This window comes from Electrona antarctica, assembly GCF_951216825.1.
Source record: "Electrona antarctica genome assembly, chromosome: 2".
Classification (NCBI taxonomy): domain Eukaryota; kingdom Metazoa; phylum Chordata; class Actinopteri; order Myctophiformes; family Myctophidae; genus Electrona; species Electrona antarctica.
The window spans coordinates 32,121,597-32,144,941 of NC_136807.1; the positions used below are offsets into that span (position 1 = coordinate 32,121,597).

A 23,345-nucleotide genomic window follows, 5' to 3' on the forward strand; every position below is an offset into this window, starting at 1 on the left:
CGCTATAAAAGGCAGATGCGGAAAATGCAGGTCAACGGTTTGTCCTTGGCCTCTAGGGAGTGTGCATGCAACGTTTCACGCAGATCCGTGCAGTTTTAGGTAAAAAATGTGAAAAGCTGCCTCATGGTGGCGCTATAACAGGCCGTTCTGGAAAATGTGGGGCAGAGGTTCATTGTTGGCATCCAGGGAGTGTGTGTGCAAAGTTTGGCATCGACCGGGTTAACGGTGCCGGAGATTAGCTGGTAACAGACGGACGGAAGGACGGACGGACACACACACACACACACACGGACACACGGACGGAGTGCAAAACATACTCTCTCCCCATGCCTTCGGCCTGGTGGAGACAAATATTGTGCTTTTACTTTTGTTAGCCTACTTACAGTAAGTAGGTTATATGTTGATGCCGATACTTTTGTACTTTTACTCAAGTAGGCTACATTTTTAATACAGGACTTAAGTTATAACAGAGCATATATACATTGCAGTATTGCTAATTTCAGTGGCATGCACAGATAGACACTAGGGGTGCTAGAGCACCACCTGCCCCTTGCCCTCTTGTCAGCAATGTGCACTTTTGAAAACGTTTTTTTGTACAGTGTACAATATGTGGACCATGGTGACATTGATTCTTGATTAAACAAAAAGCTTCTAATATATTATTTTTGCCCCAAAATCTATCTTCCACGCGCTGCACAAGGTGCCCTTTTTCACTTGAGCACCTGCCCCTCTAAATGTCTGTGCACGCCTCTGGCTACTTTTACTTGAGTAAAACATGTGAACAGTAATTCTTCCATCACTGGTGCTTCCACTGAAACAGTACGTGGCCAGCTGCTTCACACCAGATCCCATCCCAGCAGAACAGGAGATTCGACCAACCAGCAGGGGTCTGAAGACCATAACGCCAAATGCATGATTCCCTGCCAGGCTGCATCCTGTGACAGTCAACACAGCAGGTGGGGACTGTTGGGCACTGTTGCCAAACGTTTAGAACCTGGGTCTCCGTATACAGTGGCCAAGTCTTTTACCTGTATGCCACCCAAATCAGATGCGACCGGAAGGCAGAACAGACAAGTGGTACTCTATAGCTCCATCAGACCTGCCACTTTCATGAAAAGCACTGTGTATTGGATAAATACAGAGATTTTTCCTGGCCAGGCCCAATTTAGTTGTTATGCCAACTGATTCTTCCCCACACACATTTTGTGTGTGTGTGTTGTTTGTCACTTCTGTATCCTAGTGACTTACCTGCCAGTGAGGAGCCCCCACAACCTCAGCGGTGGTGGGCAGGCCGGCAAGTTACCACTGCACCACCCGATCGCCTAGAGGCTAACTGTTTACATTTCACTTCACATTCATAGTCTGGATTTCTGGGGGTGAGGTGACCACCGAACTACAACATGACGTCACGAGCCGCGGTGAAGAGCAAACCACCGCCACCGCTCCAGCCCTTCTCTCTGTTTTTACTCACCACCACTCAACGTTATTTCAGCTCCGGTGGCCACCTCACCACCGGAGCGGTGGTCACCTCACCACCGAAAATCCAGACTATGAATGAGCCTTTACAGACATATTGGGCGCCCCAAATGCTACAAATGTCACTGCCGAAACAAGACATTATTTCCCTCCAAATAAGGTACATGGGAGCCATGTGACTATTGACTATGCAGACCGCAGCCTTCTTGCCATTAAGGCATGGTCGTAACTAGATGCAATTTCCCATTGCCAGCCCATATATACAATTCCAAACAGAAAAGTCATATCTGATTGTATTAAACGATGTCAAACTCACCAGCATTGCAGCTGTACGAAAAGCTTGAATTATCCTCTTTCTATCTGCAAAGTGTTTGTTTCATAAAAATCTACTGGAGACATGTTATGAGCTTTCTTTCCTTGCAGGTGATTATTTTTCTAAGTGTTGCAGTTTGGACGAGCTCGTTAGATATAACTCTGGTCCATAGCCCTAATGCCCTTTGCTGCCGTTGCGTTAAATATAAAAAAACGTTTCACCAACTCACCAATACAAAGACGGGTTGTGTGATTAGAAAGCCGACCTTAGTGGTCGCAGTTTGAGCCCCCCACTACAGAAAGGGATTGTTTTTCCCCCCGGAAAAAAATGCTTTTAGTTACTCCACTGCGCCCTACCGATATTGCCAAGAGAAAGCTCTCATAGACATGATTTCCCTTCCGGAGAATGAAGGCATTAGCTACGTTAGATATCACTCAACTGCCCTCAGTGCCCTGCATGTAAATGAAAGTAAGCACTTCCAAACGCTTACAATTTACAATTTACAATTTAGGCATTTAGCAGACGCTCTTAATCCAGAGCGACTTACATTATCTCAAGATGGCCACAGTCTGCATAAAATCAATTACGATCAAACAGGGTTAATTTTGATATTCCACACTGAATGCCTGTATTGCCTTCAACATGTGTGGGCAGGACCTATTTCTTAAAAACAAAAACAAGAAAATCACCAATATATACCGCAGAACATCCAGTCATACCCAATTTTCTAAATCGTGCTCTGTCCACAACTTAATCAGAATCAGAACATATCTACATCTACATATTTAATATTTATTTTTGAGATTTAGGAATAAGGTGCACGAGCAAGGTTGTCAGAGTATCAGTGAGTATCAGTGCATGTAGCCGCCTACATGAGATTAAGGTGCAGAGTATCGGCAAGTGTCAAGTTCAACCACATATCCACATACTGGTATACAAATCCACAGGTAGGTCCACATGGGGGAAAGCAAAAGTCCAAGGCCAACCTGATGACAGGTGGTGTTCATGCCTTTCCACATGCCTGGGTACAGGCCAGAGGTCTGGGCTCCGAGGTGCACACTTTTCTAGTTAAGTTCTCATTCTCATTTCTGTGTAAATGAGAGCAGGGTCATGTAACCAAGGGGACCCTATACACTCTCAGCAGTGTAGGCTACAGTATTTGTGATGGACATGACTGAAGCAGTCTGCAGTGATCTCCTCTGGCTCAGTCAGCAACTAATAGGATAAATACTGTCGTATTTATACATGCTTGTGTGTGTGTGTGTGTGTGTGTGTGTGTGTGTGTGTGTGTGTGTGTGTGCTTGTGTGTGCATGGTGTGTGTGTGTGTGTGTGTGAGAGAGAGAGATCAAAGAGATTGTGTGGGAAATACTGATATAAAGAAGGAAAGTATAGTTTCTAGAATCATTTCCTTTCAGACCATCTCTACGAGTGTATCTGACAGCCTGACAAAGTGGACTGTGTGTGTGCGTGCGTGCGTGCGTGCGTGCGTGCGTGCGTGCGTGCGTGCGTGCGTGCGTGCGTGCGTGCGTGCGTGGATTGACATTTAATTATCCGACGTGGAGGAATTCCGGCTTAGCTTCCATTTCACGGTGCAGAGTCTTGCACACGAAGCAGTCTGGTAGACTCTGGGTGGTCCCTTGAAGATGAAGCAGTCTGGTTCAATGCTTCTGTCTCATGAAGAGAACCACAAACTCTGAAACCCAGAACAAACTAATGACACACTAGCTTGCACAGCAAAATCCTAAGTGTTAATTTAACTGTTAACTATTAATCCCCTCCAATGCATGGCTTTCCAAAATTACATCATAGGCCAGCCAAGTCTATGGACTTTTAATATTTGTTTAGAACCCAATTATAAATGACCTGTCCCCACTCCCCAGTCAATGGACTTTAATGTTTGTTTAGGGCCGTTATGATATAATATAATTTTTTGCAAGCCAAGTCTATGGACTATAATGTTTGTTAATGCAGTGAATGACAACATAAGACGTCATCTGGCTGATATAAATACTTCCCTCGCTGCGCCCCTCACTTCACACGACTGCACAAGTGTGATTTTTGCGACCGTGGGTCGTAGATTATTATGAAAACCTGCAAAACCTGTCCGTCAGTCCATCCTCCATATATGGTCATCAGCCCATCACGCCTTGTGACATCACGCCTCGTGACACGTCACACCACCATATGGTCGACGTTCCATATATGGCCATCTCCATATATGGTCGACGCACCATATATGGCCGTCTCCATATATAGTATGAAGATCACGACACTGACCTCACCAAAGCCTGGATAGCCATACATGGAGAAGACTGGATCACCACCTAGATCTGCATATATGGAGCCGGCCAGCAACTCTACATCTGACCTCAAACCTCAAACCCTTATGCTGCACTAATGGAATCAGGCAATTGGTAGTTGTCAAACGGCAAAACCTGCTGGTCGGCACGGAACAGTAAAAAGATTAAATATTTAAACATTGATGCCGTCTGCCGTTACCGCCGGTTCCGTCTTGTTCCGTTTACGGTTCTGCTCCCATCCACTATAATGAGTGTCGTTTGCCGTCTTCCGCTTGCCTGATCCCATGTGAATGCAGCATATGGAGCTGACCTGTTCTGACATTCCATATGTTGATCCTTCCCCATCCATCCTTCCTCTTCAATGCCTCCCTTTTGACTCTTACCTGTCCATTCAAACTCTAGACAGGCCCGCCCCAAAGTTATTAGTGCAGTCATGCCTGGCAACCGGCAAAAACTAGAGTTCTCAACAGGCCCGAAAATTAAGGCCCGGCCCTACCTGGGCCCTAATCAAACCCTGTACAGAGTACACTCAAGACACTGCCCCGCTGCCACCCTTAGATCTCCATATATGGAGCTGACCTGTTATGACATTCCATATGTTGATCTGACCTCATCAAACCCTGTACACTCAAGACACGGTCCATATGGCCAGTACAGAATTCATTCCATATGTTGATCTGACACCCCATGCCAAAGCGCCAGCCTCGCCCAGCAGCCACCCAGGCGGATGCGTGCAGCCGTGCACGCGATCTCGCCCTTTAGGCCTTGGTCGCTTCTCGCCCTCAGGGCGTCTTACTGGTTTAATAGTATATGTATTATTACCATCTCTCAGTGTCTTAACAGTGTTGGACCCCAGGAAGAATAGCCATGCTTTTGCAAGTGCTAATGGGGATCCATAATAAAGAATAGTAAAGTAAATCTACAATTAATGCCAATTTCCACAGTCCCCATGTGTTGTCACTGTAGTGTATAGTTGATATTAACTGGCTCACCTGCCAGTGAGGAGCCCTCGTCTGGAGGATGAAGCACGACTTCAAGCAAATAATAATAGGAAATTCATGGGGGTCTGGATGTTCCGGGGACCCCCAAACGGTAACTCTGTCATTTCTCGACCGTTTCGGACGCGGGGCAGCTCCCCGGAACCGGGCAGGCACCCTGGGCGCGTTCCTGGGGGTCTGGATGTTCCCACAAAGTACACTACAATACAGTACAGAGCACCGTAGAGTACAGTAACTATAACAATAAATGTATAGTCCCACCGCTCAGTTCACACAGGTGTGATTTTTTTAGGCACATCAAGCAAGGCAGCTGTGGAGGACCTGAGGGGGCGGTTTGGGACATATCTAGGCAGGCAGTCATGTAGGTAGGAAGGTGCAAGACCATTGCACTTTATAAACAAGTAAAATTATCAATCCTAAAACATGTAATGTATGTAATATGTTAATGCATGTGTGTAATGCATGTGTGTAACTTGTATATGTCTTCATGTCTTGATGAAATTATTACATAATGGAAACAAGCCCTTGAGCTTTTTGTGTTATGCTTTTATCATATTGTAAAACTTTTCCCCCGTACTTTTTTGCAAACTGATAATAAAGTATTCAATCAATCAAAAACGTAACTATGTCTGTGAGTAGGCCTAACTATTGGAACCATGCAGTCATTGTTCATTGTCATGATGTATCGGTGGATTCAGCTACACAGAAGCAGAAGTGTGTTGAAAGTTGAGATACTGCAGGCATAAACATATTATTATAGGCCTAATTCATTTTCATTAAATTCATCTCATCTCATTCATTCACTATATCAATTCTCTTTTTACATTGCCTATAAAGACTGTACATGAGGATTTGTGAATTTGATTAATAAATAAATGTATGTATGTATGTGTATGTATATATATATATATATATATATATATATATATATATATATATATATATATATATATATATGAATAATCCTCCTTGCACAAGACTGTAGGCCTAGGCTATAATATAGCATTTCAAAGAGTGAGGTTTCCCCCTACTGGATGTTAAAGATACTTTTGATTGATTGATTGAAAATTGTATTAACACTTTATATTACATTTGTAGAATGGGTATAGTTCAAGGAAAGTACAGGTCAATACAAGATCTGCTAAGAGGGTAAAACTAGAAAGCTAAAAAGCACTAAGACTTGTTTACAATTCATAAGAACATTTAAATACATACAAATATACAATTCAATGCTAAATAAATAACTAATATACACAGAAAAAAAGGCCATGCAGTTTCGAATACGTCATCTCTACTTAGTGATCGCTGGTTCATCTATTTAACCTATTTAATCTATTTGACAAGAGGCATTTTGTTCCACAGATGAGATAAATATTGTGAAAATATAGCAGTGAATATAGCTGGCTATGCTTACAATGCCTTGGGGCGTTATTTTTACATTTCCTCTTTCTAAGGTATTGTTTCACAATTTGGGCAATGTTTTTGTGTATACTTTTGTATAGGCCTACTTACATTTCACAGTATTCAAAACCTCTTAAAAGTCCTTAAATTGTCACTGCAGAAACAGATACCAGTAGACACCAATACTGTATGTTGGTTTATTTACTGTTGAGTGAGAAAACAATGTTGGACAGTTATTACAAAGTGCCAAACGAATTCCTCCCATTTCTATAATCTGCAGTTGCTTGCACATGCATTTACATAGTGCACACAAAGTTCCCAACCATCCATCATCCCAATATTTCTATCCACTTCATTTGTGATTCATTGAGGCGAATGCTGATTTTCTTTGTGCTTTTTTTTGCTGTGTCATGCTCAAAACAGTCAAAAGTGTCCATTCCTCACTTTTGCAGCATTCATTGAATCTGACAGCCGAATGTTCTTTGCAGGAAATCAGCTCTGCACTTGTTTTGTATTTTGAAATGATGAGAGTTCTAAACACACACACAGACACACGCACAGACGCACGCACGCACGCACGCACGCACGCACGCACGCACGCACGCACGCACACACACACACACACACACACACACACAAACAAACAAACAAACAAACAAACAAACAAACACACACACACACACTTATCAAAACAAAACATGTCCGTATGTCTGTCTCTGCGTCTGTATTTAGGGTGGAATCTCTCGCATGTATGCTGTTTGTGGACTACAGATTCTAAAACACTAAAATTTGTCCCAGCAAAACTTGACACAAAACTCCGAGACCTAGGGCTACACCCGATAAGCATGTGCGACTGGATACAAGACTTCCTGTCAAACCGACACCAAGTGGTGAGAATGGGCAGCATCACATCTGACTAAGCCTCAACACTGGAGCACCACAGGGATGTGTGCTGCTCCCTGTACACATATATGACTGCAAAGACACACATGACTCCAACACATCATAAAGTATGCAGACGACACGACGAGATCAACACACTGGCACTCTGGTGCCAGGAGACCCACCTCGCCATCAACGTCGACAAGACCAAAGAGCTGATCGTGGACTTCAGGTGCGCAAGTGCGCATGGCCTACCGGCATGCGCACTGCAAGCCTCTCCAATTGATCCAGAATGCCGCAGCTCGCTTGGTCTTAGGACTTGGGAGTTAAAAACTCTGATGCTGGCCTTCAAAGCAACCAAAGGTATGGCACCCCCGTATCTTCAAAGTCTGATCGGACCCTACAAACCTTCCCACGTGCTCAGATCAGCCAACGCAGGGAAGCTGGTAGAACATTCACTAAAAACGCTGGGACAACACTCCACACATCCCAAACTCTTCTGGCTCCCAAACTATGGAACGCACTTCCCATTGCAATCAGAACTGCAGACTCACTCCCAAACTTCCTCTGTAGTCTCCATCTTAGCCCGTATAGCACTACTAGCCTCGACGACCTTACATGCTTATGAAAATGCTCAACTAACTTGCTCAACTAATTTAGATAGCATTTTAATACATATAGCACTCTATAGTGTATACGCAAATACGTATATAGATATTCCACTGTTAGACCAATGTTAGGTTCTTAGCTTAAGTATGATTCTTGATGACTATTTTTTATGTTTTTTTTATGTATTTGATGTATTACCATTGTTCTTGCTTACTGTAAATCGCTCTGGATTAAGAGTGTCCGCTAAATGCCTAAATTGTAAATTGAAATAGTAAATTGTGACCGCAGAGAGAATATCCTCGTCGATGGCGCTGCAGTCAGTGGAAGGGTCAGCAAGTTCAAGTTCCTCAGAGTACACAAACTACACATCAAGGAGGAGCTCACATGGGAGACACACACATGTGAGGAAAAACGCTCAGCAACGACTGTACTGGCTCCGACGAGTAGATCACCACATCCTCAGGCTGTACTACAACAGCTCAGTTGGGAGGCAAGGTGACAATAAAGCAGATTCTGATTGTGAAGATAGATGTGCCTGTAAACGTTATATCAACATATCAAGCATCTAAAGTAAACTAATCACCATGGCAACATGCTCCCAGCCAGGGTAGACATCATATTTGGACAGGCCTAGTGATGTCATGCTACATCATGAATTATATTTATAATGGCTCACCGAACTCAAACGAGCAATTTGTGTGATCCGTGCTAGACCTCTCTCTCATCAGATTTAATTGGTTTGAGGAACTCACAGCTATTGTACGTAGTCAGTGTTGTGACAGCGGAACTGAACAGGCAAAGACAAACAAGTGTGTTTTGTTATATTTTTACTGTATTTCCAATAAACTAAACTATAAGATGGAGGTTGAGCAAATCAAGACTCTGTCTGGCCCAGCTCTGGCCAAGGCTGTCAGTTCTCTGCTCGAGGCGCCAAACCTCTATGTCTTCTCCGACATCCTGGAACTGCCCAATGTCAGAGAGTTGGAGAAAGGTCCCCATGCTCCAGTGTACCAACTCCTCAAACTCTTTGCTTATGGAACCTACAGTGACTACAGACAAAGGGCCGCATCCCTTCCAGAGTTGACCCCTGCGCAGAGGAACAAGCTTCGCCACCTGTCCATCATCAGCCTGGCGTCCAATCAAAAGTGCCTGCATTACTCTCTGCTGCTGCAGCAGTTGGAGTTGAAGAACGTGCGCGAACTGGAGGACCTGCTGATCGAGGCCTTGTACTGCCGCGTCATCCAGGGCAAGTTGGACCAGCGCAACCAGCAGGTGGAGGTGGACTGCAGCAAGAGCCGAGACCTGGGCCCCAACGCGCTCCCCGGCATCGTCAACACACTGCAGGAGTGGTGCACAGGGTGTGACGCAGTGTTGAGCGGCATTTCCAAGCAGGTTAATAGAGCGAACCTTGAAAGAAAGAGACAACAGAAAAAGAAGAATGAGGTCGAAACACAGGTTAAAGAATTAAAGAAAAAGACCAGGTCCGGGTCCTGGATGGGATTTGGAATTGGACCATCGCGCGGCGGATTTAGAAGATGATCTGTGCACGATAGTTTGGGGAAGAGTGATCTGTGGATCTGGGAATCTTATCTTAACCCTATGCTATAGTTGACTGGCATCCCTCAGGGTACTTAACTAGGTCCACTCACCCGCCCCCTCCTCAACACCAATTCTCTTCAAAGTTGTTGTGACCTGTAGAATCTTCCATTGTATACCGACAATGTTTTGACCCAGAATTGGGCTTTAATTCACAAAATGTGAGAAAAAAGATCATAATAATAAAAGGTGCAAAACGTGTGCAGCATCTCAGACTTCATGTGGCGAGTCTGCAAAGTCAGTCATCTATGTCAGTAGTATTACGTCAGTCATCTCCATATTTAGTCATATTTCAGCCGTATTTGACCGCCAATGACTGCACTGCTCCTGTATGGCCATCATCTCGAAATGGACGTCATTTCCATGATCGCATCGTGCGTCATATGTGATCATATCATAGCTACATTTTTAAAAGGTTAAATACTTAAAAAAAATATTTCAAAAAGTAACAAAAATAGCCTCCCTGCTATTCCTGAAGAAAAGGAGAAACGAATTGAATGACGATTAACTAGGCTTAGAGTTGAAAGTATGACAAGGATGCAAAAGTTTTGAGGGAAACAAAGTATAACAAATAATGAGAAGAACATATATAACTGGGCTCTCTCCATAGATTGAGGCCAGTAAATAAAAAATTATAAAAACAATCACACTTATATGTGAAAAGTGCCTTTGTTTTCTTTTGTACATCATATGCCTCGGGTGCATGCTTAAAGCAAACATAAATAGTCTATAGAGCGACGCAGTCCCGCCCCCTCATGACGACGCCAGGCCAAGGAAATAATTCCCAATGCATTTTCCCCATAGACATTTCATAAAGTATTTATTTAAAGACCTTTTAAGTGTCGTACAAAGCCAACTCGATGATGCTGATTTTTGATATTTTATGATGTATACTTGACAACGCATTGAGAATGTCCAGTCCATGTCTGGGCATGCCTGTCAGAGACACAACTTGAACTTAATTTCATGTTTGTTTTTTTTGAGGGGCGCTAGCCCCTCCTATATAGGTAAGGGTAAGTTTATTCGGTGTTTTTAAAAGAACAAAGGAAGCACATAATACATACATATGCATATACATTTATACATACATATAAATCTACATACATGCGGTTGGATCCAAAAGTGGCACCGAAAAGGTGTAGGCTGAAGCCAAGGCTTATGCTGCCTACCCTTTGTGAACATGGCCTGGTTTTTTATGACAATACTTTTTTTGTTTGTTTGGACATTATATGTAGGGGTGCTAGCCCCTCCTATATACAGGTTTAATGTTTGTCTTTAGTTCAATGTTTGTTTAATAAACGCCATTGACAATGAAGGGAAAACTTACGTCATATTGTCTCTTTATTGTTAATGGCATTTGTTTGTGTTAATTATTGGCACTGTTTGTTTTACATCACCATTGCATCACCTAATGATTAGGTGATGTCATGTCTAAGTCATGTTGATTAGTTGATTTAGACTTTAATATTAATATTTGTGCCCCTCACTTCACACGGGTGTGATTTTTTATTTGGTTTGTTGCCAGAATGACAGCATTACATCGTCATGGTTACACCAAAGGTTGGACAGAGCTACCTAACCGTTCTAGCTCTGGGACTCTACGATGGAAACCATATATAGGATACCCAGAACCGCCCAGGATAACCATACAAGGAAGTACGGTACACACCATATATGGACATAAGTACAACGTATCATTCAATCTGGCGTCATAGACTGGTTTAGATGGATTACTCATGTCTCTACCATAAGACTTTGTTTGAATTCAGTTAAATCTGTTTAACCTGTAGAATCAAATGCACCTGTTTGAGGTACTTACTGTATTGTATGTATAATGATCATCAATAGAGAAGAGAGGCAGATATCTCCCCTTGTGTGTATTGTACGTATATTGTCTTGTTACTTGCGCAAGCAGAGCGCGTCCAGGGCGATGTTTGATGTGTATGCGCCATGCCAGCGTATGACGTAATGACTACTTGTGCTTGATATGGCAGTGGTGTCAGATTACATACATGTATACATAGGGGCATTACCTTCAATCCTCCCGACACCAAAACATATCGTCATTACGTCACCATCGAAAACCAATTACACCCTGGCATTGGGTCCTTTAATCCACATCTTTATTACGTCATCATTGAGAGCTAGTTATACCAGTTGTACCCTGACGTCATATGCTGCTACGATACAAAACGGGGCATACGCAAAGTAACCACATTATACCGCTAATCAACGTACAAATTACATATACATAGAGGCATTTCCTTTAATCCACCCGACACTGATCGACGTATACGTCACCATCGAAAGCCGTCACTCATCCGTATTAATTACAACATTATGTTACTACTTTTTTACCTCCAAAAACTAGGTACCGTAGCAAATAGCTAGTTGAATTGTGGGTTTGAGCTCACATGGCCTTTTGATGTAAATAAAAAGGGGGGGTAACTACCTGTCAGTGGGGAATGTTGGCTGGGAGGAGGAGTAGGACTAAGGCCCTATACGTCCTATCTGGGGGGGGGGGGGGGGGGGGGGGGGTAACCTAAGGATGAATACAAAATGAATATCAACATCTTAAAACCAAAATGTTGAATTGTGTGTTTGAGCTCACATGCCCTTTTGATGTAAATCAAAAGGGGGGGTAACTACCTGTCAGTGGGGAGTGTTGCGGCTGGGAGGAGGAGTAGGACTAAGGCCCTATACGTCCTCTCTGGGGGTGTTGGCTGATGAATGAATATCAACATCCTAATACTTCCTAATACTGGGGGGTCAAATTATGAAAGGCAATTCCTGCTGTCAAAATATGACCCAGTCAAAAAACACTTTGTTTGAAATAGACACTCATGCTTTCTAAGGTGTGATTTGGGGTCCTAATCACACCTATGTATATGTATGTATATGTATACATATGTATATGTAATTTGTAAGTTGATTAGCGGTATACTGTGGTTACTCTGCGCCCCGTTTGATGTGTATATGTATCATAGCAGCATATGATGTCAGGTATAACTGGTATAACTAGCTCTCAATGATGACGTAATAAAGATTTCTCAGCCTCTCTACTCTGTGAAATAACGGTTTCAATATTGAATTATTAGGTTTAGCTATGTGCTACGTACCTAGTTTTTGGAGGTATGTTTCAGTGTCGGGGTGGATTAAAGGTAATGCCCCTATGTATACATCTATGTAATCTGACACCAATGCCATATCAAGCACAAATTAATCATTACGTCATATGCTGCCACGGGACATATGCATCGGAGCACTGGACAAAAAACATTATCCACCCGTCTACGGGTGGGCTGTATGCTTTGCTCTAGCTTAGATCAATACACTATAAGTTTAATACTATATTTGAACTATATTGTTTTATATTAATGTCAATTAGCTTTGGGCACGCCGGCCCACAGCTTCAGAACCACTGCTATAAAATGGTAAATGGTGCATTTATATAGCGCCTTTATCCAAGGCACTTTACAGAGATTGTGCATTATACATTCACCCATTCACACACCGATGCCGGCGGAAACCATGCAAGGTACCAACCTGCACATCGGGAGCAATTAGGGGTTCAGAGTCTTGCTCAAGGACACTTCGACACTGGCTCTGGGGGAGCCCGGGTTTGAACTGGGAACCTTGCGGTTACCATCCAGTCACTCTACCCCTGAGCCACCGTCGCCCCAGCTATAGCTTGTACACATTCGATTAAGGCCAGTCACAGCAATTACAACTGGCCTTGAAAACTAGGTAAGCGTGGCATTTCTGCAGGTAGGTGATTCCACTGTAGCAGTTGTAGAAGGAGTTGTTGTCATTGACGTTGCTATAGAGCCCATTAGGCCTCCCATCGCAGAAGCCGGTACGAGGCCAGTCGCAGCATTTACAGCTGTCTCTGTACACGAGTCCAGCACCGCATGCTTGGAGGTAGGTGAATTCATTGTAGCAGTTAACGTAGGAGTTGGAGTCTTTGGCGTTTGGGTAGAGGCCATTAGCCTTTCCTCTGCAGAATCCAAGGCCATGTGACACAGTGGTGGTGGTGGCAGTGGTAGTGATGGCATCAGTGGTGGTGGTGGCAGTGGTAGTGATGGCATCAGTGGTGGTGGTGGCAGTGGTAGTGATGGCATCATTGGTGGTGGTGGCAGTGGTAGTGATGGCATCAGTGGTGGTGGTGGCAGTGGTAGTGATGGCATCAGTGGTGGTGGTGGCAGTGGTAGTGATGGCATCAGTGGTGGTGATGGCAGCTGGGGTAGGGATCTTATTTATGATTACTGGTCCTGGATGAACGATGGGCATCGGATTGGGCGAGGAATCTGACAAATATAGGGATGGGACGATATGAAAATTACATAAAATAATCGTGACTAATGATAGTATTGCGATAATCCCTATTATTGGGGAAACATTCGAGCTAGCAGTCAGCTAATTAGGCTCACATGGGTCAAACACACACACAAACACACAGGCCAACCTGTGTCGTTTGTTGTTACTTTTTGGGTCAATGTATTCATTTCTTTATTAAGTACTGTGAAATAAGCGGTTTAATTGACGGTGCGGCGGTCATTGTGGAGAAATAAAGCCCTTCAGGATAAAACTTTGCGTCTGGGTGTTATCATGCTGTCACAGTTTTATTTCTCAACAATGACTGACGTGCCATCAATTATCCCTTGCATGTTTCAACATAAATAGTTGAAATATGGAGATTGCAAGGTTTCAACCCAACAATATGAATGCATGTTTTATTTACCTGAATCCAGTAGAGATCGCAGGTGGCTGATGAGGGGGTATCTGCCCTGGCCACACATTTCTCCAGTGAAATCATCCAAGTCGATAGCCCACACTAAGGCTCCTCCAAAACCGTTCTCCTTCAAGTACTTCACCTGTGGAGATTTTAATTTATCGTGAAATTGTCCTCCGTCATATATGGATTATTTGTTGATCTACAAATTCAGTACCACTTAAACCCTCTATACTTGATCAAACTGACCTGTAAAAGAGCACATTTGGTACATTCAAATTTCACTACACAAATCGAGTCGCAAAAATAGCAGATCTAAAACGAATTAAATGTAACTTAATTTAAAAAAACTATTGTCAAAACTAACAAACTAAACTATAATGGAAAAGGGCTGGAGCCATGGCTAATATAATGATATCTTTCATTTAAGATTAGATCGTAAAGCTGCTGTATATTACCTTGTTTGCAAAACTCTGTTTGTTATCAAATCCCAACCATTCTTTTCCTTTGGTGGCATAAGGAACCATTTGCTCATCAATCCGGTGGACAGCCGCCCCTCGGAGGAAGCTACAGATCTGTTGGAAGAAGGACAATGTATCTTATATCTATCAAATACAATCAACAAGAATTGTTCCCATAATCGTACCTATCCATATTTCAACCTTTAACATTTTCACAGTGTTTTTCCCCATGAAAATATCGTATTTCCTCGTGCAACAGTATTGTGCAAAAGTAGCAAAATCAGCAAATCTACAAACTCACAACATGTCTGCTTGTAACACGTGAGATTTTTTAGATCTGCTATTTTTGCTACTTTTGAAACAAGTTCAATTGGTTACATGTGTGGGTTTTATATACTGTATAATCGCACCAATGAAAAGCAATGGATCCATTGGAACACAGCTTCTTTTTCCCATTTCCTACACTTTTGGACATACAAGGTTTCCACCCAACCGCAACATAGCAAGCTTCAACATTCACTCACCTCATAGTAAGACATGAATCCAGCTTCTCCTGTATAGAGTCCAGCAGAGCCAGCACCGCTGGCTGGTGAGCCGAGAGCAGCATCTGCTGACCATGTGTGGAACGTGCGTCCGTATGTAGCGAAACCAAGCAGGAGTTTTTCAACAGGAGCTCCTTGCTCTCTCCAGTAATTCATGGCAAAGTCCTGGTGGCAAAATGTAAACAGATATTCAGTCGCTCGTCACGTGGATCAGTGATTCCTTTTTAATGTCAAGGTGCCCCCAGTTTGATATGCATTACCAAGGGTCTTCAACATTTTTTCAGGCCAAGGATCAGCTAAGGGAGACATGAAGCAGGGACCCCCACGTCATATTGTATAAACTGTGTGGCAGATTAACCTTTTGTATAGTATTCATAGGTAGCTTTTCAGACATTTAACCTCTTAAACACATGATACCTATAGTCAGCTTAAATTTTGGCTTTGTACTTGGTCTGCTCTTTTTTCCACCTAGAGCTATTTTTGCCAAATGTTTCCTCCGAAATAGGGATGCTAGGGTTCAAGTGTTTAATGTAAATTAAAAAGAAAAATGAAAACACGTTCCTATCGCACAAAGATCTGCCGCCCTCCTAGTAACTTTAAGGTCCCCATAGAGGTCCCGGACCCCTTGTTGCGTCTGGGTCTTATCATGCTGTCACAGTTTTATTTCTCAACAATGACTGACGTGCCATCAATTATCCCTTGCATGTTTCAACATAAATAGTTGAAATATGGAGATTGCAAGGTTTCTGGTAAAGTGTGTAATGTGAGTTGTGAGATTCTACTCACCACATTTTTAGTATCTTCATCTTGTGAAGAAGTGAGAGGACTGTGGTGCCCGGTGGTTTTCTCCCATGCTCCGTGGAAGTCATAAGTCATGACATTAATAAAGTCCAGGGACCTGTTACACACACAATGACACACAGTTATGTAATTAAGTCAAGTAAAATGTTGCAATGTTGGAATAGAACTTTATAATTATCATTCTTATAATCACTTATAATCACCATGCATGCATCATTATAGTTATAATGCGTTATGAAAGTATTATAATGTATTACAAACAGTATAATTGTAATACACTGTGACCAAAATGGTAAAAGTCTGAGTGATCCAGAAAGTATTGTAAGTCACTATCTATGCATAACTATATGTATAGAGTGTTATAAGCAGAGTATTTGCATTAGTAAGTTTCAAATGCATTGCATTATACTTGGGATACACAGTACATGTTGGTGAAAAGGCTGTGAACTCACCTAGCAATCTGAGCGACCTCATAACCATTGTCAATGTTTGCCTTCCCAGCAGCCACTGCAGCTGTGAGCATCAGTCTGGGCCTTTCAGTCAGATATCCTTCCTGCTCAAAGGCAGAGCGTAACTCCTACATCCAAACACAATAATGGGTCATAATGAATGATAATAGTAACAGTACAGTGGTTCTAAAAACTCTTGAGCTAAAAAGTTTGTGTATCAGACAGTGTTAGCAGACCTGGCAGAGCAGTGTGAACCTGTGTTTGTCCTCCGGGGGGCTTCCTCTGGCCCCTGGATACTCCCAGTCCAAGTCCAGTCCGTCAAAGCCATGCCGTCTCAACAGTGTAATGGCTGACGTGATGAAAGTCTGCCGGCTGGCAGCCGATGACACCATTCTGCTGAATCTACACAACACAACACCTCGAATGTTTATGGTTTTATTGAATGACAGCTAGATGCACAGTGCTTATCCAACAGGCAACAACCTCATGATGACTACAGTATGTACTGCTTTTGAACTTACTGTGCAGATCCAAAGTTCCAGCCGCCAACCGCCAGCAGAGTTTTCAGACCAGGATTGCTGCAAAGTAGACATGCAAACATTTAATGAATGACACAGAACATGTGCAGTGCACGCCACCTTCCATTTCAGTACTTTTTCCATCGCTGCCTATAGGGTCCTTGAAATTAAACTCACCTATGCTTGAGTCCATTGAAGTCCTTGTAGAGATCCTCGTCATTCCACTCATAGGTGGCCAGCTGGTTGTGTTGGTTGACGACGGAGAAGGCGTAGATCAGATGGGTGCACAGGTTGGGGTCAATGTTGGCAGGCAGGAATCTGCCAGCACCCGGTCTGTACTGGGCCCAGTTGCCGAAGTAGCACAGCAGTGGTTTGGAGGAAGACACTGTTGGAGTGAGTGAGTGAGTGAGTGAGTGAGTGAGTGAGTGAGTGAGTGAGTGAGCTACTATTAATAAAATACAAAATACAGTATACAGGATATGGGATAAACAAGTGAAATTAGAAGTGTTGAGAAACAGAAGTGAGAAGACAACATTGGAACTGGAACACTGTCAAATTGAAATTGAAGCTTAGAAATGGGTTCTCTCTCTCTCTCTCTCTCTCTCTCTCTCTCTCTCTCTCTCTCGATCTCTCTCTCTCGATTGGATGAAACTGACAACACACCTGCAAATGTAACCAAACGCGAAGCCACATTGTCTGATTAAATGCGCCGTTGGAATTACAAAGCGGAGGAAGACCACTGTTAATACTAAATGAACACTTACTGTAATAGAACTTTAAGCTTTCAACGGAAAAATATCACTTTACAGCTTTACCTTTCAATTCTTATTGATTCAAATGGAATGAATAAATGGATACATACCATCTTGAAGACATGATAAAAGGGTTAGACCTGAAAGAAAATACAGTTGAGTAACTGCACTATACATTACCACCTTATAATGTTAAGGAACATTTAGATTTAATTTAATTGACAATGACTTCAACATTGATTTCAACCTACCAGCCACGATGGTTAGGCCTAGTACAGCCATGGTTTATTATTACCGCAGGACTATCCTTAGTGATCTGCATTAAAGGAATGACGTGAAGTGGTTATTACTTAGTCAAGGAGGTTTCATTAAAGCAGTGTGGTGTTGGTGGTGCGGGGGGGGGGGGGGGGGGTCACCACTCACCACTCACCAGATATCAGTGAAGTGACAATTTAAGGACTTTTACACCTTTTTAATATCCCAAAAAACAAAGGAAAAAAAGGAAAGACCATTACTGCACCAAAGTAATCATCAAACTATACTATACAAACTGGTCAAACATTGGCCAAATTCTCAAATAATATAAGAAAGAGTCAACAATTCTGAAAATAACCAATATACAAGCACACAACACCTTGGAGACACAAAGGAGACTTTCAAATTTGGGCAGTATTATGCGTGTCTTAAATACCAGGTCTTATGACTTAACTTAAGACCTGGGGGTGTGGTCAATGCCATTTGGCTATTCTCAGTGGCCAAATGGCATTGATCACGCCTCCAGGTCTTAAGTTAAGTAATAAGACCTGGTACTTAAGACACGCATAATACTGCCAAAATTTGTGTCTCCATACAGGACCTGCTGGTCATAAAATTATTGGCTTCTATTCTGTACACCTGTGTAACACTAATCAACATAATAATGCCACCAATGCTGTTCCCATGCAGGTGTAACGGGTTAAATGATGATGAAATGATGATGATGAAATGATGATGAATTCCTGTTCTGTTCTTTGACTATATATAGAAGTGTCTATTTGTACGTCTCTAAATGTTTTGATGAATTGAACAAGGTGGACCCTCTTGTAAACAAGTGTAATGCTCAATTGGGTCTTTGTATTGAGTTTGTGCTTGAAATGTATTGTAATTCTGCAAACTGTTAATACATATTTCAATCAATCAATCAATCAAATAAAAGGATCCATGACTTACCTGTTTCTTAGTGAGGGACTGGTCCTGCTTGTGAGACAACTGGGATCATCTGTGTGCTTTAGCCTATACTGTAGGAGGACCAGACATCACAGCGTTTGTGTTTGGTATAGGTAGCTGACAGTAAGGGGTGTGTTTGTGTGTGTGTGTGTGTGTGTGTGTGTGTGTGTGTGTGTGTGTGTGTGTGTGTGTGTGTGTGTGTGTGTGTGTGTGTGTGTGTGTGTGTGTGTGTGTGTGTGTGTGTGTGTGTGGGTGTACGCGTGTGGGGCGTGTGGGGTGTGTGTGTGTGTGTGTGTGTGTGCGTTTGGTATTAGGTAGCGGACAGTAAGGACGTGGCCCACGCTGAGGTACAGACACACCTTTGTAATCTCATGTGGGTCATCAGGTGTTTGGTTATGCAGCGTAAACAATCTTACAAACAAACGTATCACCTGCACAGAATTTCGTGACAAAAAGTAGCTCATCATTATTATGTCTATGGTGTATTTTTATGGAACAAACGCTTTGCAGATTGAAAGAGGATAATTCAAGCTTGCCTTACAGCTGCAATGTTGTTGAGTTTAACAAGCGGATCAGACTTTTCTATTTGGATGAATGGGCTAGCTAGCTCAAGGGAGGGTGTTGCAAATTGCGGCTAGTTGTGACTGTGTATAATCTCTTGGGACAATGACAGTTTGGTTTGGTGTTCGTTGCATGTTGAGCCAAGGGTGGCCCCAGTGTCACTGCCTTCTTAACACGTAGACAGAATAACAAGTTTGTTAAGTCAACATCAGTGGTTCCCAAACTGGGGATCGGGGCCCCCAGGGGGGTCCCCGAATGATTTTGGGGGGTCACCAGATAATTAACTTAATGTGCAACATTGTTTTCTCACTCAACAGTAAACAACACAACATACAGTATTAGTGTATGCAGTACATCTGCACATTTCTAAAATGACATGTAAGACCTTTTTAATTTAATACAAAATTGGCCAAATTGTCAAATATTACGTAAGAAAGAGGCAAACATTGTGAAAATAGCTGATCTACAAGCTCAAAACACACATTTTCACAAGCACAGCCTTCTTCGGGGTATGAAACTATGAATACATGAACATATCCTGAAGGAGGCTGTGCTGGCTGCTACACGTGGGTTATCTTATCCCTGTTTTCAATTTCTATTATGAACTATAGCTATACTTCAATAAAGGCTTTTTAACTTCTTTCACCACAAGAGTGCCTTGTTTACCTTTTCCTTATAGTTGCAAGTTTTCAGTCCCCCACCAAAGAGCACCTTGCTTCACTACACTTGTTTAGAACTTTCGAGCACGCAGAACTTTTCCTTTTGGTGGGGAGTTCCCATTCCCCAGTTTAAATGTGATTATTTTGGGGGTCTGCACTAGGCTGAAAAGGTTGGGAACCCTTGGTCAACATGACATTCATTTAAATAAGATCCTCATCCTCATACAACAGATTAAATGTTTGTTAAAAATATTGTATAACATTAAAAGTGGTATATTTTTGGTTTAAAACAAAATGTTTTGGTTGAAAAGTGTGTGTGTGTGTGTGTGTGTGTGCGTGCGTGCGTGCGTGCGTGCGTGCGTGCGTGCGTGCGTGTGTGCGTGCGTGCGTGTTCGCACCAGAGACATGGGTACGTGACACAAAAGGCAATTCAGCCATATCTTCAGGGAGGACTTAAAGGTCTTTTAAGGTCTACTGTAGGCCTACTGTATTGTAGTGACTAATGTTGTTTGGGTGTTTGGATTGGACAGTATGTTGCAAGTTGCAACAAATATGTGGCAAACAGCTTTATGGAATCAGGACAGACTCATATTTATCCGTATCCGTATAAACCGATTTGTATTCGTATAGGCAATTCGTAACAAACAGTATGCAAGTGTAAATCAGATTTGTATCTGTAATGTACAATTCGTAACTCTTATTCTCAGATTCGTAATTCAAATGTTCACTTCTGTGTCTCAAATAACCACTTTCGTGTCTCAAATACCCACATCTGTGTGTCAACTTATACATTTTAGAAGGATATTTATTTGTGACTCTCCACTGAATTTTGTGAATAATTATGAGACTCTTTTACCTCGCTGTTAGTCATATGATTTGTAACTTGTAAGAACCAGATTTGTACTCGTATAGGCAATTCGTAACAAACAGTATGCAAGTGTAAATCAGATTTGTATCTGTAATATACAATTCGTAACACTTATTCTCAGATTCGTAATTCAAATTTTCATGTCTGTGTCTCAAATACCCACTTTCGTGTCTCAAATACCCACATCTGTGTGTCAACTTATGCAGTTTAGAAGGAGATTTATTTGTGACTCTCCACTGATTTTTGTGCGTAATTATGAGACTCTTTTACCTCGCTGTTTGTCACATGATTTGTAACTTGTAAAAAATAAAATCACCTATGCACGCAGAGTCATTTGTGTTTGTATCTCACATTTGTGTGTCAACTTAACTCAAATTTAGCTGTTAATTTGCACGGATGTGTGTGAGTATTTTTGAGACTGAGAGAACAGTCTCATAATTATCTGTATCTGTAACAACAGATTTGTACTTGTGAAGTGCAATTCGTAACTCTAATTGTCAGATGTATCTCAAATCTTAACATTTGTAATTCAACTTCGAAATTCTAAACGCAAATGTAGCTGTTAATGTCCACGGATGTGTGTGGCAATTTTGAGACTATTGTACCGTGGTGATTTCACACCAATCTGTGACTTGTGTAGGGAGCAGTATCGAGTACCTCCAGTAGATGGCGGTGTGGGTACCAGATCTTCGGCTCTGTATAATTAGCTAGGATTAGACTTCCTGTTTACTTCCGGGTTGGGAGCTAGCTAGGATAAGGCCTTCAGAATAAGAGGTTAAGACCTCGTAATTAATGTGTTCTTTTAAATGTCATACATTTATTTAAAAAAAAATGCATTTATGATATGTCTTTTTAAAATACGTATACTAGAGTACTTATATGTGCCCTAAAATGTTTTTACCGATTTAAAATGGCTATCCTATTAAATTGGACAGAATATGGCAAGAATGGTCAGAATAAGAGGTTAAGACCTCGTACTTAATAATACTTAATAATACTATTTGAATTGAAATCCTGAATATTTTTTCAATTTTTGAATTGTAAAGCTGAAAAGTAACATAAAATGGGAGACCTCTACAACACCACACCATCCGCTAAGCGGGAGAGGTGTAAAATAAAAAGTTACCGGGCCCCAGTGGGCTCAGAGGTCAAAAGTGTGCCATTTCCAGACCAGAGTGGACGCTGGACCAAAAACGTCTCTTCGTATCAACAGGTCTGACATATGCACGCGTTCGGGGAGACCTCCTCTATAAAAAGTATTTTGTCCAGCGTCCACTCTAGTCTGGAAACGTTTTTGACCTGAGCCCACTGGGGGCCTGGTAACTTTTTATTTTACACCTCTCTCGCTTAGCGGAGGGTGTGGTGTTGTAGAGAAGGTCACCTTTTTTATGTTACTTTTCAGCTTTACAATTTATTCAAAAATTGAAAAATATTCAGGATTTCAATTCAAATAGCAAAAAATAGCTGATCTACAAGCTCACGCGCCTCACTGCATATTGAGCTTGTAGATTGGCTATTTTTGCTCCAATCTGTATGTATGCAGTGTGGCCGTCTGGAGTGATTGTGGAAATATAGTGGCCCTCTCCACCATCAAAGTTGCCCACCCCTGAAATAGGTGACGCTGCTCCACAGTACAAGGGTATAGGAAAATGTGCCAAGACTGCAAAGTGTCCAATTTAATAGGATAGCTATTTTAAATCGGTAAAACATTTTAGGGCACATATAAGTACTCTAGTATACGCATTTTAAAAAGACATATCATAAATGCATTTTTTTTAAATAAATGTATGACATTTAAAAGAACACATTAATTACGAGGTCTTAACCTCTTATTCTGAAGGCCTTATCCTAGCTAGCTCCCAACCCGGAAGTAAACAGGAAGTCTAATCCTAGCTAATTATACAGAGCCGAAGATCTGGTACCCACACCGCCATCTACTGGAGGTACTCGGTACTGCTCCCTACACAAGTCACAGATTGGTGTGAAATCACCACGGTACAATAGTCTCAAAATTGCCACACACATCCGTGGACATTAACAGCTACATTTGCGTTTAGAATTTCTAAGTTGAATTACAAATGTTAAGATTTGAGATACATCTGACAATTAGAGTTACGAATTGCACTTGCACAAGTACAAATCTGTTGTTACAGATACAGATAATTATGAGACTGTTCTCTCAGTCTCAAAAATACTCACACACATCCGTGCAAATTAACA

At 42.1% G+C, this 23,345-nt stretch overlaps 2 protein-coding genes across 2 annotated transcripts; one reads left to right on the top strand and one right to left on the bottom strand.

The window, feature by feature from the left end:
* Positions 1-8,838: 8,838 nt before the first annotated feature.
* On the top strand, positions 8,839-9,519 carry LOC306932929 (COP9 signalosome complex subunit 7a-like; the record flags this gene model as incomplete). Its single annotated transcript, XM_079514902.1, has 1 exon — positions 8,839-9,519. One exon carries the CDS (start codon positions 8,839-8,841, stop codon positions 9,517-9,519), a length of 681 nt encoding a protein of 226 aa, XP_079371028.1.
* A 3,762-nt stretch (positions 9,520-13,281) lies between these two features.
* LOC306932940 (chitinase-3-like protein 1) lies at positions 13,282-18,113 on the bottom strand (the record flags this gene model as incomplete). Its single annotated transcript, XM_079514913.1, has 10 exons — positions 13,282-13,883; positions 14,318-14,450; positions 14,767-14,883; positions 15,294-15,476; positions 16,098-16,209; positions 16,565-16,689; positions 16,798-16,963; positions 17,083-17,139; positions 17,257-17,464; positions 18,083-18,113. The coding sequence occupies 10 exons, from the start codon at positions 18,111-18,113 to the stop codon at positions 13,282-13,284; spliced, it is 1,734 nt and encodes a 577-aa protein (XP_079371039.1).
* Positions 18,114-23,345: the final 5,232 nt, after the last annotated feature.